The 19,199-nt window shown below is 41.3% G+C and overlaps 1 protein-coding gene across 5 annotated transcripts in view; it reads left to right on the top strand.

Moving 5' to 3' along the window:
* Positions 1 to 19,199, top strand: part of ptpn4a (protein tyrosine phosphatase non-receptor type 4a) — a 276,928-nt gene that overhangs the window by 188,383 nt on the left and 69,346 nt on the right. For all 5 annotated transcript variants that reach the window (XR_007262457.1, XM_048598845.1, XM_048598844.1 and 2 more), the window contains 2 exons: positions 3,899 to 3,967; positions 13,383 to 13,517. Coding sequence is in view for 4 of the 5 variants with exons in the window: in XM_048598845.1 (XP_048454802.1) it covers positions 3,899 to 3,967; positions 13,383 to 13,517 (204 nt within the window). In the remaining variant the exon portion in view is untranslated. The remainder of the gene's footprint in view (positions 1 to 3,898; positions 3,968 to 13,382; positions 13,518 to 19,199) is intronic.

Below are 19,199 nucleotides of genomic sequence, written 5' to 3'. Positions count from 1 at the left end.
TTTGATCGCCCACACTTTATCTTCCAACAGGTGTAACCCTGTCTTGCAGGTGTAGCCTAAGTAGATGCGGGTTACTTGAGGTGCTTGGAACACACTTTTTCCCTTCCAAGGCATGCATCTGCATGGGAGAAATGTTTGTGTTGCCAAGTTTTCTAAATGCTGTTTATTGGTCGTCCTGATTATTAGCACATCATATAGATAAATACCTGGGGTAGACCTTGTAAAATGTTCTCCGTTGTCTGCTGGAAAATGGTACAGGCCAATGAGACCCCAAAAGGCTGCCTCGTACATTAGTACAAACCCTTATGGCTTTGTGAAGGATAGCCCCTGCTGCCCCACCCCCTCACTGCCAGTTTGACATAGAAATCCTCTATGCAAGGGATTTATCCAGCTGTGAAAAGACATTTACTGCTTGTTTAAAATCACAATGGCGAACCAACCTGTCGGGCTTCCAAAATGGTACGACTGGTGCTGCCCATTCTGCAAACTGGACTGGATGGTTGATTACTTTGCTTTCCAACGTTCTGATTTCTCCCTCTACTTTTGCCCATAAGGCAAATGGCACTGGGTGGGCCTTACAGAATTGTAGAATTGTGGAATTGTTTCTTGGTCAATATGCAAGGTGGCCTTGGCTGCTTTGATAGTCACCAGACTTTCCTGGAAAAACTTCTTGGTATTTAATTAGGATTTCACTCTGGCAGCCTTTTTCTAGTCAAAAAATGTTCAGCCAGTCAAGTTGAATCTTTGTCAACCAATTTCGCCCCATCAAACTTGGGCCAGAGCCTTTTACTACCATCAGTGGTAATTGAACCAACTACTTCTCATAGGAGACAGGAACCAACGTTGTGCCCTTAATCAATAGGGGGTTCTCAGTCTTGCAGAAACTGAAGAGATGGAGTCCAAAGCAAATTTTCGTAAAGCCTGGTTCCGCAATCAGTGATACAGGCATGCCATAGTCGACCTCCCTTAAAACTGTGAGATCATTTAACTGGAAGTTTATTTTGATTGAAAAAATGCTGGAAATCATAGTGGATCAGGCAGCATCCATGGAGAGAGAGCAGGCTAAAGTTCTGAGTCTTGATGACTCTTCTACTGCTAAGCAATTTAACAGTTCCAAGCCAGTTGTACGTGGATTTTCCAGGGTGTGCACTCTTCTGGCTACTCTCTTAATCAACCCAGACCCAGTGGGACTCTCTTGCTGTCTTGATTCCGCAAACCAGCAGCAACTACAACAGCCTGCTGGCCCAGATCCTATGGGCTTTGTTTTGGGTTTATGCTGTGGGCTAACCTAGAGTCCGTCTGATCAGGATATGTCCTGATTGAGGCTGTGCGATTGCTTTTACTCATGTGGCGTTCCCCAAGCTCATTCGGCCTGACGAAGGTATTCATTTCCGTTGGAATACCGTACAACTCATAAGCTCCACTTGCTACATTTTCTAATGATAAAGCCAGTCGTAGTGCCTGTTTAAAGTCCAGTTGGGCATCAGCTAGTAGGTGCTTTTGCATAGCCACATCATTAATCCTACATACCAAATTGTGTCTCAGCATCTCACATAGGGTTAAACCAAAATCACATGCCCCTGCCAGCCATCTTCACTCATCAAAAATCCCATTATAAGAACATAAGAACGAGGAGCAGGAGTAAGCCATCTGGCCCCTCGAGCCTGCCCCGCCATTTAATAAGATCATGGCTGATCTTTGAGACTCAGCTCCACTTACCCGCCCACTCACCATAACCCTTAATTCCTTTACTGTTCAAAAATTTATCTAGCCTTGCCTTAAAAACATTGTGAGGTAGCTTCAACCACTTCACTGGGCAGGGAATTCCACAGATTCACAACCCTTTGGGTGAAGAAGTTCCTCCTGACCTCAGTCCTACATCTGCTTCTCTTTATTTTGAGGCGATGCCCTCTAGTCCTAGTTTCACCTGCTAGTGGAAACAACCTTCCTGCCTCCTCTTTATTTATTCCCTTCATGATATTATATTTTTCTATAAGATCTCCCCTCATTCTTCTGAATTCCAATGAGTATAAGCCCAGTCTACTCAGTCTGTCTTCATAATCCAACCCTCTCAACTCTGGAATCAACCGAGTGAATCTCCTCTGCACCCCCTCCAGTGCTAGTATATCTCTTCTCAAGTAAGGAGACCAAAACTGCGCACAGTACTCCAGGTGTGGCCTCACCAGGACCCTATACAGCTGCAGCATAGCCTCCCTGTTTTTAAAACTCTATCCCTCGAGCAATGGCAGACAAAATTCCATTTGACTTTTTAATCACCTGCTGCACCTGCAATCCCACCTTCAGCGATTCATGCACAAGGATACCCAAGTCCCTTTGCACAGCAGTATGCTGCAATTTTTTACCATTTAAAACATAGTCCATTTTGCTGTTATTCCTACCAAAATGGATGACCTCACACTTATCAACATTGTACTCCATCTGCCAGACCTTTGCCCACTCACTTAGACTACCTATATCCCTCTGCAGACTTTCAGTGTCTTCTCCACACTTTGCTGTACCACTCACCTTAGTGTCATCTGCAAATTTTGACACACCACACTTAGTCCCCAACTCTAAATCATCTACGTAAATTGTAAACAATTGAGGTCCCAACACTGATCCCTGAGGCACACCACTAGCCACTGAGCGCCAACCAGAAAAACACCCATTTACCCCTACTCTTTGCTTTCTACTGGTCAACCAATCCTCTATCCCTGCCAATACATTACCTGTAATAGCGTGCAACTTTATCTTCTGTAGCAGCCTTTGGTGTGGCACCTTGTCAAATGCCTTCTGGAAATCCAGATACACCACATCCCCAGGTTCCCCATTGTCCACCATGCAAGTAATGTCCTCAAAGAATTCCACCAAATTAGTTAAACATGACCCACCCTTCATGAACCCATGCTGGGTGTTATGGATTCCCCTAGTTCTTGAACTGCCGAGTAAAACTGATAGCGTCTCAGAATTAGAGGAGTCTTGGGAACATCATATTCCTCAGCTAAATCTGTCAACTCTTGAAAGGTTTTAGAATCTGGTGCCTCAGGAAAAGTGGCTTCCAATAACCTAAAAAGCTGCTGGTCCACAAGCTGTCAACAGAATGACTCATTGCTTTTTGTCTGCCCCAATGTATAACATATTCGATCCACATACTGGGCCCAGTCTTCGACAGCAGGATCGAATGAATCAAGCTTCCCAAATAGTGGCATGATGCCAGAAATACTTATCCCAACTCCAAGACGACTGTTGCAAGCAAATCTTTGCAGAGACATGTTTTTCTCTGGTCACTACTGAAGTAACTCCATGAAGACCAGTACCCATCATCAAGTCATTCTTTTACAGCCACATAGAACTCTACATTGACCCAGCCAGCTCAGAACTGGCTCCTCGAGAGAACAGAACCCTCACCACTCCTGTTTATATCTGTCAGCCAGGATTCTCTGATTGGGGCTGTCAACCTGGTCCAGTCAGGGAACTCATTCTGTGAGGTCCACCTGGCTGACCTCGTTCTAATCACTACAAGATTCAAACTGGTGTTTCAACTTTCAAATATTTATGAGTCTGTAGCAGGGTTCTTCCATCAACTTTTGTAACATGATGTTACTGCACAATACAGTACAAATCAAATGTTGGATCAAAATAGCCACAGCATTGTGGAAGAGGCACATGCTTTGAGGCCAACATTATAGTCAAGGTATCCCCATTTAGTAGTAAATACATTCCTTAATTTTTGCATACTTTGTCACGAAATGCAGACTGTTTAAACTTTGCATTATCCTACATTATCTTCTAAGTTACATACAAACTTGGAAAATTAAGACCTTCTAAACAGTTAAGATTTTCAAGTGCAGTAAAGTGTTTAGTTTATTTAAAATTTTGAACTTTTTTCTTTTTGCAGTGGGAGGACAGAGGTCCAGTCTGTGCAATATGGTAAAGAGAAAGCAAACAAAGACAGGGTATTTGCCAGGTATGATGTAATGTCTATACCATGAAGGGGGTTTTTATCAAATTTTGGCATCATTGTAAGAAATCATACAATGTGTAATTATTGCACCATTATAGAAATGGTGAAATATTGAAATCTTTTGTATGAATTTATTTATTCAATATGCTTTAATAATAATTTGCATACTGCTTTCAGTGTAGATTTTTCATTAGTAGGAAACTGTTTCCCGTCATTTTTCCTGCTACTGTGGAGGCCTCTGAGGTCCAAGCATGCTGTAGTTTGCCGGAACTAGAGATCAATACATTCACATGCTGATCAGCTTACATGAAACCCTCCAGGCAGCTGGAAGTTTAGCGGGAACATTATTTGGATGAAATAGTCCATAGACTCTCTTTGTTTAGCTTCACTGAAAGCAAAAGATTGCTAGTTATAAAATTTTCTGAGTTCTCAGTCAGATTAAACCAAAGCAAGCGCAGAAGAACGCTACTGAAAATGATAAGGAAGCTGAGTTGATTAAGTTTAAGTTCAACTTTAAGAATGAAAGTGATGTTCCATTGGATTTTGAATGGACTGTCATATTGGCAGTTTTCCAGTCTTATGGTAATTCTTGAGAATCCAAGGATTTTTGAAAACTTACAATCAATATATTCACTATCGCTGTAATGACCTCTAAGGTTTTGGAGTACATTTTATAGCTTGGGTTGTGGACGTTGTGGTTGGTTGGTTTGCCGAGCTGGTTCATTGTTGCTCCGCAGACGTTTCATTACCCTGCTGGCTAACATCAGTGCCGCCTCCGATGAAGCGCCGTTGTTTTCCCGCCTGGTTTTTAAACTCTGGAACCCACTGAGCTGGATTATCTCACTTCCAGTTTTCCTTCGCAGTGGAGTGTTTATGGGCTCGAGTTCTATGTGTTTGTTGATGGCTTTCTTCGTGGAGTACCAGGCTTCTAGGAACTCCTGTGCCTGTCTCTGCTTTGCTTGTCCCGGGATCTTGGTGGTGTCCCAGTCGAATTGGTGGTTCTCCTTATCCATGTGGGTTGAGATGAGTGAGTATTGGTCGAGTCTTTTTGTAGCCAATTGGTGTTTGTGTACCCTTGTTGTTAATTTCCTTCCTGTTTGTCCAATGTGGTGTTTGCCACAGTCTCTGCAGGGAATCTTACATATGACATTGTTCCTGTCCATAGTGGGTAGTGGGTCTTTGGTTCGGGTGAGCAGTTTTCGTAGGGTTGATGTGGGTTTGTGTGCCACTCTGATGCCCAGCAGTTGTAGGAGTCTTGTGACTCTGATGCCCAGCGGACGTAGGAGTGGCACATCAACCCTACAACTGCTCACCCGAACCAAAGACCCACTACCCACTATGGACAGGACCAATGTCATATATAAGATTCCCTGAAGAGACTGTGATAAACGCTTATTTGGACAAACAGGAAGGAAATTAACAACAAGGGTACATGAACACCAATTGGCTACAAAAAGACACGACCAATACTCACTCATCTCTATCCACATGGATAAGGAGGGCCACCAATTCGACTGGGACACCACCAAGATCCCAGGAGAAGCAAAGCAGAGACAGGCACGGGAGTTTCTAGAAGCCTGGTACTCCATGAAGAAAGCCATCAACAAACACATAGAACTCGACCCCATATACACTCCACTGCGAAGGAAAACCGGAAATGAGGTAATCCAGCTCAACAGGCTCCAGAGTTTAAAAACCAGGCAGGTAAACACAATAGTGCTTCATCTGAGGCTGCACTGATGGTGTTACCCAGCAGGGTAATGAAACACCTGTGGAACAAAAATGAACCAGCTCGGCGAGCCAACCAACCTCAACGTTGTAACTACATATTTTAGGATGCAAGCCATCAGAGCCAGGGAACATAATCTGCCTTTAGCCCCATTAGTTTGTCTCATACTACCCTTCTAGTGATGATGGTACTTAATTCCTTCCTGTATACTTTAATATTTAATGGGATGTTCAAAGTACCTGCTGCCATTAAGACTATGCAAAATATCTGTTTATCTGCTCTGCCATTTCCTTGTTACCAAAACAGTCTCCCCAGTTTCATTGTCTAAGTTCACTTTGTTCACTTTGACCTTTCTTGCCCTTTCTGCATATAGTTAAAGAATCTCTTATTGACATTTTCTATATTCCTCTCTAGTTTATTTTCTCTGTCTTCATTACCTTTTCAGTCCTCCTTCACCTGATTCTGAAATTATCCCAATCCTGAGGGCTTTCACTGACTTTTGCCTCCTTGCGTGCCTTTTTCAACTTAATACTCTCTTTAAGTTCCTTGATTGGCCTTGGCTGATTTATCCCTCTTCAAGTCTTTCCTCCTTGCTGAATTGCCTCCTTAAATGACTGCCACTGCTTGTTTAATGTCTTTCCAGATAATCTATCTGCTAAGTCCACATTAGCTAACACTAATCCTCATTTCACTGTAATATCCTTTATTTAAATTAAGCTCTGTTGTTTCCTACCCAAGTTTCTCTAACTCAGACTGAATATTAAATTCAATGATGTTATGATAATTACTTCCTGGGGGATCTTTTACTCTGAGGTCATTTATTAAATCTGCCTCATTATCCGTTACCAGATCCAGGATAGCCTGTTCTCTTGTTGGCTTCATGACACACCGCTCCAGGAAACTATACCTAATGCATTGTATAAAGTCAGAAATCTCACGACACTAGGTTACAGTTCAACAGGTTTATTTGAAAACACAAGCTGTCGACTATAACCTGGTGTTGTGTGATTTCTGACCTTGTCCACCCCAGTCCAACACGGGCGCCTCCGCACTAATGCATTGTATGAATTCGTTGTTGTAACTACCCTTTCAAACTCGATTGACCCAATCAACGTGAAGATTAAAGTCATCCATAATTATTGCTCTTATCTTTTTAGATGGTCCTGCTTTTTGTTGCTTTATAGCCTTTCCTACAGTGTGGCCATTGTTTGGGTATCTATACACTACTCTTAATCATGTCTTCTATCCATTGCTGTCACTTATGTCCAGCCAAATGGACTCTGCACAACCCAACCCAAATCATCTCTTTTCACTGTCCTCATTTCATCTCTTGTTAACAGTACTACCCCACCAACTCTTCCTTCCCACGATATTGTGCTGAACATAATACCAAATTAAACTAATCCCTTCTGCCTGCCCATTGTCCATATTCTTCCATTTCTTGCATATTTGTGTGCTTATCTAAAAGTTCATTAGGTACCCCTATCATATCTGCCTCTACCACCATCCCTGGCAGTGCATTCCAGATTCCTACCACTCTGTGTAAAAAGAAAAATCTTGCCCCTAACATCTCCTTTGAACTTCCTCTCTCACCTTAAATGCGCGATCCCTAGTATTAGACATTTCAACTCTGGGAACAAGATTCTAACCGTCAACCCTATCTATGCATCTCATAATTTTATAGGCTTATGTCGATTCTCCCCTCAGCCTCTGCTGCTACGGAGAAGAAAACCCGAGTTTCTCTAGCTTCTCCTTATAGCTCATTCCTTCTAATCCAGGCAGCGTCCTGGTAAACCTCTTCTGCATCCTCTCCAAAGCTTCCACATCCTTCCTGTAATGTGGCGACCAGAATTGAACACAATACTCTAAGGGTCGGCCAATCAAATTCTTATAAAAATGCAACGTGGCATCTTGACTCATGTACTCAATTCTGCAATCAGTAAAGGCAAGCATGCCATATGCCACCTTTACCGCCCTATCGACTTGAGTGGCCACTTTCAGGGAGTTATGGACCAGAACCCCAAGTTCCCTTTGTACATCAGTGCTGTTCGACATCCTACCATTAACTATATACTTTTCCTTAACATCTGATCTCCCAAGGTGCAGCACCTCACACTTAACCTGGATTAAGCTCCATCTACCATTTCTGATTTATATCCTGCTGTATTCTTTGACAACCTTCTGCGCTATCCACAACACCACTGATCTTTGTATCTTCTGCGAACTTACTAACCCACCCATCTACATTTTCATCCACGTTGTTTATATATATCACAAACAGCAGAGGTCCCAGTGTGGCGCCCTGCGGAACACTACTAATCATGGATCTCCAGCCAGAAAAACACCCTTCCACCACTACCCTCTGTCTTCTATGGGCAAGCTAATTCTGAATCCAAGCTGCTAAGTCACCATGGATCTCATGCACTTTAATCATCTGGATCAGCGTACCATGAGGGACCTTGTCAAAAGCCTTAGTAAAATCCATGTTGACAGTAGTCACTACTCTAACCTCATCGATCACCTTTGTCACCTCCTCTCAAAATTCAATCAAGTTAGTAAGACATGACTGGTCCCGCACAGACCTTTGCTATCTGCCCCTAATTAGGCCATGCTTTTCCAAATGCACATAAATCCTATCCCTAACAATTCTCTCCAATAGCTTCCCAGCCACTGATGTGAAACTCATCAGTCTATAGTTTCCTGCATTATCCCTATTTCCTTTCTTGAACAAAGGAACAATATTAGCCACTCGCCAGTCCTCTGAAACCTCTCCAGTGGCTAGCAAGGATACAAAGATCTTGGTCAGTGTGAACGATTCCATTATTATTGAGGTCTTACAAATAGTCTTACAGCATGGAAACAGACCCTTAGGTCCAACCAGTCCACTCAAACCATGTCCCCAAACTAAACCAGTCCCACTTGCCTGTGTATGACCCATGTCCCTACAAACCTTTCCTATTCATGAATTTATCCGAATGTCTTTTAAGTGTTGTAATTACCTGCATCCAACACTTTCTTTGGCAGTTCATACCACACAAGAACCACTCTGTGTAAAATAGTTGCTCCTCATGTTCTCTTTTGATCTTTCCCCTCTCACCTTAAAAAAATGCCCCCTAGTTTTGAAGTTCCCCCACACTAGGGAAAAGACCCTTGTAATTCACCTTTATCTATGCCCCTCCTGATTTTATAAATCTCAATAAGGTCACCCCTCAACTCCTACACTCCGGTGAAAAAAGGTCCCAGTTTTTCCAGTCTATTTTTAGAAATCAACCCCTCCATTGCTGGCAATGTCCTGGTAATTCTTCTCTGAACCCTCTCTTGTTCAATAATATCCTTCCTATAACGGGGTGACCAGATCTGCACACAGTACTCCAGAAGAGGCCTCACCAACCTCCTATACAGCCTCAACAAGACGTCCCTGCTCCTATACTCAAAAGGCCTGAGCAATGAAGGCAAGCATACTAAACACCTGCTTAGCCACCATGTCTACCTGTGAAGCAAATTTCAAAGAATTATGTACCTGAACCCCTAGGTCTCTCTGTTCAACAACACTACCCAGGGCTCTACCATTAATTATATAAGTCCTATCCTTGTTTATATTACCAAAATGCAATACCCCTCAATTATCCAGATTAAACTCCACTTGCCACTCATCAGCCCAGTGTGGAAACAGGCCATTCGGCCCAAAAAGTCCACACCGCCCCTCTGAAGAGCATCCCTCCACCCCTGCATTTCCCATGTCTAACCCACCTAACCTAAACATCCCTGGGCACTATGGGCAATTTAGCATAGACAGTCCACCTACCCTGCACATATATTTTTTTAAGACTGTGGGAGGAAACCAGAGCACCCGGAGGAAACCCACGTAGACACGGGGAGAATGTGCAAGCTCAATACAAACAGTTGCCCAAGGCTGGAATCGAACCCAGGTCGCTGGCACGGTGAGGCAGCAGTGCTAACCATTGAGCCACCATGCTGCCCTCCTTAAAGTGCATGAACGCTTTGCCTCTGGGTGGTCTCGAACCACCAACCTTCTAGTTAACAGCCGAACACGCTAATGTATTGCGCCACACAGACGAGCTATATCTTGATAACCTTCTTCAGTGTCCACTATACCACCACTTTTGGTGTCATCTGCAAACTTACGAACCATGCCACCTATATATTCTCATCCAAATCATTATTTAGATGAAAGCTATATAAACGATCTGCAAAACAGTGTTAAAAACCGAAAGAACTGTGGATGCTGTAAATCAGGAACAAAAGCAGAAGTTGCTAGAAATGCTCAGCAGGTCTGGCAACATCTGTGAAGAAAAAAATCAGATAACGTTTCAGGTCCGGTCCCTTCCTCTGTTCTGAGGAAGGGTCACCGGACCCAAAACGCAACTCTGATTTTTTCTTCACAGGTGCTGCCAGACCTGCTGAGCTTTTCCAGCAACTTCTGTTTTTGTGCAAAATAGTGTTGCCAGCTCTGGCTGGGCATATTCTGGGCAATGTCATCAAAAAGCCACCCCCTCATCTTCAACTGTCTTTTCTGCCATTGGTTAGCTAATTTACTAGTCAGCATGGAGACTTGCCATCTTCGCACTGGCTATTCATTGTGTCATTGTTTTAACTTTTCAAAGTCCATTCAACCTGTATCCCTGTCCTCCTCTCCTCTGCCCCCCACATCACACCCACCACCACCACCACCTCAGGGCAAGTTAGGTTATGCATGTAGAATTTCTCAGTGCCTTGTTGCCCATTTGTCAAGATTAGTCAGCAGCTCCTGTTTAGAAAAAGCATACAAATCCATAGTAGAAACAAAATTTTCATCAGTCATCAAAAAATGAATAGGCTTTACCGTTACACGTATTTGTGGATTTGCGTAAAAACCCAGACCGGAATAAAACCAGTCTGAGGGGATCACCAGATCAGTCATGGCTGTTGTGGTCTTGCATCCTCATTCTAAGACATCTGAAGGCATGGGCAGGAAGTGCTGTGTTTGTCTGTTTGCAGCACTAGCAGCACTTCCCTGTTTTAGAGATGTTCTATTTAATTCTAAAATCCAGTCAAGTTCTCAGATGTTTTTGGAGGGTATTTGGGGTTCTATAGGAAAATTAAGTTGGAAATACTGGAACAGCAGGTTGACTAAAGTCTGCTATCACATTTACACAATGCCAGTAAAGTACTTCCAATGATAGTTGTCTTATCCTCGGTGACTAAAGCAGCTCTCAAACAATGAGTTACTTTTGAAATTTAGCTATTTATTGAAGCAAAAATAATGGATGGTTTTTGCACAGCAAGGTCCCATAAATGTTAATATGCAGTCAATTTTTACTAGTGGAGGTGACTACTAGCAAGTTTGTTTGTTTGTTTCTCAATCCACACCCTCACCTCTGCTTGTTCCTTGACTAGACCATCGCAATATTTCAGCCACCGATACAAGAAAAGGGAACTTCAGATTGTGCACTGTTGTGAAAAAATTGTACTTTTGACATAGCACCATTCCCTCAGTGTTGTATTTAAATGTCTACCTGAGTAATACGCTCCGGTTGGAGCAGAGCTCAAAACCATGTCATCTGATTCAGTCGGGAAGACTACCTCAAAGCCAGGCTGACCTTTTAATCCTGAAATACAATAAAATGATAGTTATGTCATTAAAATTTAATGAAGTCTCCTTATTTATTTCTTATCCGTAGGAAGAAATAATTGTTATTTGACTTTCTCATTATTTGAATAAGAAAATTACAATTATGACATGGTTTTTTTTCCATTGCACCTTTAGCTAGTGTTATTTCTGTAAAGCTTATACCTAATTTTGATAGCTTTCTTAGCTTATGAAGAAGAGAAGCTATTACCATGATCACCTTGCATACATGCTTGTCATATGATAAATTGCTAACACAATTTTTTTACATGTATTTTGTTCATTGACCATATCAAAACCAATAGAAGTAAATTATGCCAGGCATACTGTCTGATTAAATATTAAAGTGGAATAGAGCATTTTCATTTTGTGATTTTTAATGTAGTAGCTGAAATACATATATTTTTGCTTAATTAACACGATTAACAGTGTAATATATTAATTGTGCTGAAATTATTTCAAAAGAAATGAAATATTTATAAAGGTTCCTTTAACTTGTGCAAAATCCCCTTCAAGAAAATGACAAATAATGTAAGTATTTAGATGAAATGTTCACCGTAGCTGCATAGGTCCTAATCGCTAGAATTCCCTCCAACTGTGCATCCTCACTGTCTTTCCTTTTAAGAATTTCCTTAAAACCACCTACATAGACACTTCCAATACCACCTTTGTCAGTGTGTCCATTCCTTAAGATTGCGCTACTATGAAATGCCTTGGGTGTTTTCCTATATTACAACATGTTTTGGTTACAGATCATAATAACCAAAATCAGACAGTGGGTGAATGGGTGACTAGGATGCAAATTCAAAAATTAAAAGACTTTGTGAAATTTCTGGAATAGTGACTTGGAGTGTTTGACAACAAAACAGAGCAGCAAACAATAATCTGGAATAACATTTAGGAATGGGGATGACGAAGAAGAAAAGGAAAGGAATTTTGTACTGCATTTTAACCACAATTTAGAAACTTTTGGTTATTGACATATTTTCCATGTGACAGTCAAAATGGCAGTGCAGACACAGAACTATGGTGGTCAGAAAAACCGCAGCTGAGAACAGCTCACTAATGCAATGTGGTTACGTTTTCTGCGAAATTGCCGAAGTGCACAGGAAATCTGTCAAACCAGTTTGTGTGGGTGGGACCCAGAAGTTAAAACTGTTGAGATACTTTTCCTTCATTTGTTAGAAAATACACAACAAACTACAGTGCCTTTGGTTTTGATAACAATATTGTAAAGACAACTAGATTAAACGTTTAAGTTGCATGTATCGCAGGTAACTATAAATTATAGCTTTATTATAGAAATCTAGATCCGTGAAGGAGATAAGTAGGCAGATGGAGGTGTTCTTAATCAGCACATGATTTTCTATTTACTGAATTATGGGAAAACCAGTAAGGAGGCATAAGATTTCAGAATTGCTGCTTGCAACTCTACTTAATGTCTGGAAAGGAGCAAATTATGGGGAAGAAAATGTGGACGGTGAGGCAGTGGAAATGTAGTGTCCATGTTTAACTGCTTTGTTTTGCTTAAATTAAAATGTTTAAAGTTGTTTTCAGTTTACAACAAGAATGTTACTTAATAGCTACTTAGTTCAAAACTTAATATGATGTAGGTCATGTATCTAATAAGACAGTAATCAGCTAAGTTATGATTAACCACTGATTCGCAAATCATATTATAGATGTGTTGTTGCTTAATGTATTTCTGTTTTAAACTGTTTACTGATGACCTATAAGATTAGATGCTCGTATTAAAAACGGCATACATTTGCTTTACAATGTCTCGTCAGGCCTGAAGAAAGGTCGTTGGACTCAAAGCATTAACTCAGTTTCTCTCTCAAAACGTGCTGCCAGACCTGCTGAGCTTCTCCAGCAATTTCTATTTTTGCTTTCAATTTCCAGTGTACACAGTTCATTATTTTATTTTAGTATCTTTTAGTTGGTCGTGTATGTAATATCTACATTTGTTGTCTCAACCTATGTATTTACACCTAATTGCTCATGGTCCCTCTATTTGAAGACTCATTTTAAAATCTCTTTCTTCCCCCTTTAATGTCCAGATCACCCAGTAAACCATTAACGAGAAAGATGATGAGTGGAATGGACTGGGATTCAGTCAGCAGAAATTCACTGTCAGATGACCGACTTGAAACACAAAGTCTCCCTTCGCGTTCTCCACCTGGAACTCCAAATCAGTGAGTAATGAATGCAAGCTTTTATTGACAGGACAGTATTAAGAGGAGATGTTTTAATATGTTGCAAATGTCTTATTTCATTTGATTTGCCTTTGTCAGCATCTTGTTCCTTCTATTCCTCTCCAACTAAAGAGCTTCGTAGGATAAAAGTGTCAGAAAAGAAGAGATTGCTGATTTTTGTTGCGAGATAAAGATGCATCCACGTAATGACAACTAAATCCAAACTGACAAGGACATGTGAAAAAAGGGCAGGAGTAGACCATGTGGCCTGTCTGCTATTTGACGTGATCATGGCTGATCTTGAGCTCCCTTTTCTGTCTTTATGGCTAGGTCACCATTTATCGTCCATCCCTTGTTGCTCTTCAGAAGGTGGAAATTTGGAGCCTTTTCTAACTACTGCAGTCCATTTGGTGTAGGGTGGTCCAGGGGTTTGACCCTGCAACACAATTCTTTGTATCCCTTGATTTCCTTAGAGTCTGCCATCTATCACAGTCTTCAATATATTGTGATACAGCATTCACAGTTTCCTGGGCTTGAGAATTCCAAAGGTTCACAACCATTTGAGTGACAGTTTCTCCTCATCTCCGTCCCAAATGATCCGTGTCCAGAAATGATTTTTGTTCCCCCTGATTGGGGAAAGCTATGTCTCTTGATATCAAGCCCATTCATTACCTGGAGTGTTTCAGTGAGATACTGTTCAGCCCACGCCCATTCTTTTAAATTCCGAGGACCTACTTTTTTGTCGCTTATCTAAAGAAAGATAACCTGCATTGGAGGCAATACAGAGAAGATTCACTAGGTTGCTTCTGGAGAGATTTCCTTATGAGAAAAGGTTGAGTAGGTTGGGCTTTTGCTCATTGGAGTTTAAGAGATGCTGCTAGGCCCGCTGAGAATCTGTTTTTATTCCTTTCTTGTTCGTGCCCTTAGTTCATTTTTTATTATCAGAACCTCCTCTCCTCCTTTTCCATTCTGCTTATATTTCTGATTTTTTTATGTATCCCACAATATTTATTTCCCAATCTCAGCAAACCTTTCCACTGTGTCTCCACAATGGTGATATATCCGTTTCTCAGTTCATGCCATTTGCTCACCTCTCATTGTGGATGCTCTACATATTCAGATAAAGTGGTTTTAGTTTTATTTTCTCTTCCCCTTCATGTTAATCTCATTATGCAGCATTAGTGCCTTGCCCTTTCTCATCAACTTTCCAAATCCCCCCTCACATGACCTTTACCCCCACTATTTAGGTTAGCGTCCTCCCTGCAGTCCCAGTTTTGCGACTCGCCAGGACATTGTCCCAGCTTGGATCTGGTAAAGACTACCCAATGATGCAGTTCCCTTTATTCCCTGGGACTGGTGCCAGTGTCCTATGAATCAAAATTTATTTTACCTAAACCAACCTTTGTCCCAAACATTCAACTATGCCAATTTGCTGATGGCTCAAATTGTCATTCAGCACTGATCACTCCCCTGTTTTGATTTTCATTCTAGCCCAAAACTGATTAATTTTTCCTTCTAAAATCTCTCTGTTAGTTCTATCTATGCTGCTGTTGCCTTTGGTGACCACAGCAACTGTATCTTTAGCCTCCTGTTCCAAGTTCCTCTGTAGACTGAATGAGATGTCCTTGGCCCTGATTCCCAAAGGGCAACACAACCTTCAGCACTTTCACTGTTAGCTGCAGAAAACATTGTGTAAACACCCAACTATACTGTCCACTACTACAGCCATGTTCCTTTATGCTCTCCCCAACCCCTGACTTGAATAACTCCCTGCACCAGAGTAAATGATCAGTTTTCTCATCCGTGCTACAATTCCTGCTGGATGAATGCAGTGTCTGACGTTAATCAATTACGGCCTGTGTATCACCATAATAGGCTCCCTCTTGTCCATGACCATTGCCCAAATTAGAATCACCAAGTCTAAGGTATGTGTTGTATCATAAATTAGTTGACTATTGAATACTTAATTATATATAGTGTCTGTATTTCCAAAGAGAATATGATGAGCTAAGCTAGAGTAATTAAGAAAGAGATAATAGAATGAGAGAGATGCCACTTCTGGCACAGATTTGTGGCATTCTCGTTTGTGTTCTAAAAGCCAAACCAATTCAATAACACAAATGAACTGGCTACTCGAAAGAGTTCATGCTTGTACCTTTCACATTGTGAATATTGTGAAAATGGCTCAAAAAAAATTAATTCATGGAGGAAGGAGACATCAAATGTTCCAATATAAAGTCTATCATAGGAATTAACAAATAGATACACGTGATTTGGCTCGTACAGGCCAGGAAGATTTAACACTGTTCATGTGACTGGTTAGGAAGCTTTGTATTTGTTTATTTCTGGAAGCTGCATTGCCCAAACCAGTTTGAATTAAAATGAAATTTTGAAATACAAACTGCAATTTACTCCGCTTCCCCGTCTCCTTTTCTGTTCTGTCTATCTCTGTCTTCTCTGTCTTCCACCTCCCATAGAACCATAGAAATGATGCAGAAGAAGGCCATTCGGCCCATCTTGTCCGAGTTGTCCCAAAGAGACATGGGTATCTTTTCTAATCCCATCTTCCGGCACACAGCCCATAGCCCTGCAGCTTTCAGCATTTAAAGTGTAGTTCCAGATAGGTTTTAAAAAGTTTAGGGCTTCTGCCTTCACCACCAACTCAAGCAGCAAATTCCACATACCCACCACCCTCTGTGTAAAATGTTTTTCCTCGCAACCCCTCTAATCATTCTGCCAGTTAGCTTGAATCTATGACCCATGGTTTTTGAACTCTCTGCCAAGGGAAACAGATTCCTTCTTTCTATTCTATCTCTACCCCTCACAATTTTATATACCTCAATCATGTCACTCATCTGCCAACTTACAGGCTTTTACATTTTTGACCAGACTGTTAAGTGAGGCTTTGTCAAATGTCTTACTAAATTCCATGAAGACAACATCCACTACACCACCTTCATCGATCCTAATTGTCACTTCCTCAGAATTCAATCAAATTTGTAATTTGTAATCTGCCCTCACCAAAGTCAAGCTGGCTATCCCTGTCTAGTCCATGCTTTTCTAAATGACAGTTTATCCAATCTCTCATGATTGATTTTAACAATTTGTCAACCACCAAAGTAAGACTAACTGGTCTATTATTATTTGGCATTTCCTTTGTACGCTTTTTAAGCAACGGAACCACATTTACGTTTCTCTAATTCTCCAGCACCTCATCTGTGACTAGTGAAGATTGGAACCTAATCCTTAGAGCATCTGTTATTTCCTCCCTGACCTCCCTCAACATCCTAGGGAACAATCCATGCAGACATGGTGACTAGAGATAGTAGGAACTGGAGAATCTGAGATAACGAGGTGTAGAGCTGGATGAACACAACAGGCCAAGCAGCACTTTTTCTGAAGAAGGGTCTAGGCCCGAAACGTCAGCCTTCCTGCTCCTCTGATGCTGCTTGGCCTGCTGTGTTCATCCAGCTCTACACCTTGTTATCTCAGACACGGTGACTAATCAGCTTTCAAGGATTCCAACTCCTCAAACACTTCCTCTTGTTATGATTATTTTGTCCAATATTTCACACTGCTGCTCTTGGATTATTATATCCACATCGTTCCCTTTCCTTTGTGAATATTGAAACAAAAATAATCATTTAAAATTCTTCCCATATATCCTCTGTCTTCACACAAGCTCCCCCCTCCCTCTGATAGGTCCCACTTATTCCTTAATTATACTTCTGTTTATATACTAAAACATTCTTAGGTTTTCATTCATCTTGCTTACTGATATTTTTTCATACCTGCTCTTTGATTTCCTTGTTTGTTTTTTTTAACTTGCCTCCTATACTTTCTATGCTGCTCTAGGTATCTGTAGTGTTGAGTTCTTTACGTCTATCATAAGCTTCCTTTTTCTGTTTAATCTTTGTTTTTTTAGACAGTCATGGGGGTCTAGATTTGGTTGTACCATTATTTTTGGAGGGGACATGTCTGTACTCTAAGGATCTTGCTTTTTCTTGCCTCACACTGGTTTACCACTGATTAGTCCATTAGCAGTCCTGTTGGGTCCAACTTGGCCACATCATTTCTGTTTTTAAAAATTTGCCATACCCTAGTTAAAAACCTTTTGCTAATGATTTATCTCTGTTCTTTTCCATAATAATATTTAATCTAACTGAATTGTCGTCACTATTCCCACTATATACTGTCACCCACTGTCACTTCACCCACTTGCCCATCTTCATTTCCCAAAACTAAATCTAGAATTGTGTCTGCTATCTTTGGTTTATCATGTATTGTTTTAAAAAAAAAATTCCTGCACGTAGTAAATGAATTTTTCACCATGAATGCTCCCTATACAGTTTGAAAGCCAGTTGATATTGGGATAGTTAAAAGTCTCCTACTATTATTGCCCTCTTATTCCTACAGGCAGAAATTTGTCTATATATATCTTCTATCACTCTGTCACTGTTTTGGGGTCTGCAGTGTGGCCGCCTCCTTTTTTGTTATTCCTGTGTTCAACCCATAAAGCCTCGTTTGCTAACCCATTTAGTACATCGTTCCATCTCACAACTGTAACTGATTCTTTAGCAAATACTGCTACCCAACCCCCCTCCTTTTTGTCACCCACACTTTTCTGCCTGAAAACTCTATATCCAGGGAGTTTAAGCTGCCAATTATTCCCCTCATTTAAACAGGTTTCTATTACAGCAATGATATTGCATTGCCATGTGTCTATCTGTGCCCTAAGTTTATCTGAGATAACAAGGTATAGAGCTGGATGAACACAGCAGGCCAAGCAGCATCAGAGGAGCAGGAAAGCTGACTTTTCGGGCCTAGACCCTTCTTCAGAAACCTATGTACCATGACCACTGGCTGTTCACTCTCCTGCTCCAGAATGGGCTGCAGCCATTTCATTTCTTCCCTGACCCTGACACCAAGGGAAAAATATACCATTCTGGATGCACGCCTGTGGCCACAGAAGTGCTTTTCAATACCCCCTTACTGTTGAATCCCTTATCACTTTCCACCTCTTCTGTGCAGCAGAGCCACGTGTAGTGCCATGAACTTTGCAAATGCTGCTTTCCCCTGAGAGGCTATTTCCACCTCCATCCTGCCACCAATAGTAGCCAAAGCGCTATATTTATTTGAGTGGCAGATGTCCTTTCTTTCCGCGACTTTTATTTTGTCTGATGGTCACCCATTCCCTTTCTGCCTATGAAATCCTCACTTGCGGTGTGACCACTTCACTAAATGTGCTATCCACGACATTCTCAGCATTGTGGATGTACCCTAGTGAGTCCATCCATAGCTCCAGCTCCGAAAACCATTAGCTAGTAGTTACAGGTGGACACACTTCTTGCACATGTAGTCATCAGGGACACTGGAAATGTCCCTTTTTTCCTCCATTGCATAACAGGAGCACACTGCACATCTGAGGTCTCCTGTCATGACTTATGTCTAGATTAAGCTTATTACTCCCTTTAAGAGAATTTAATTAAGCTAGGGACCTTCTCTGACTGTCTTTCTTCACAACCCCCCAAGCATATTAGCTTGACGATCTGTGGCCAGAGTTAATGTCCACCAGCTCCCATATCATGTGCCCTACTTTTTCAAGTTTAATAAATTACAAAACTTATTAGGTTTACAACTGTCACTTAACTGTTCCAAAGTTAATGTAATAGCAATGAGAAA

The sequence above is a fragment of the Rhincodon typus genome, chromosome 7 (genome assembly GCF_021869965.1).
Source record: "Rhincodon typus isolate 14 chromosome 7, sRhiTyp1.1, whole genome shotgun sequence".
NCBI classification, from domain to species: Eukaryota; Metazoa; Chordata; class Chondrichthyes; order Orectolobiformes; family Rhincodontidae; genus Rhincodon; species Rhincodon typus.
Note: the sequence above shows the minus strand (reverse complement) of the source record. Positions and strands in the feature narration are given on the sequence as shown.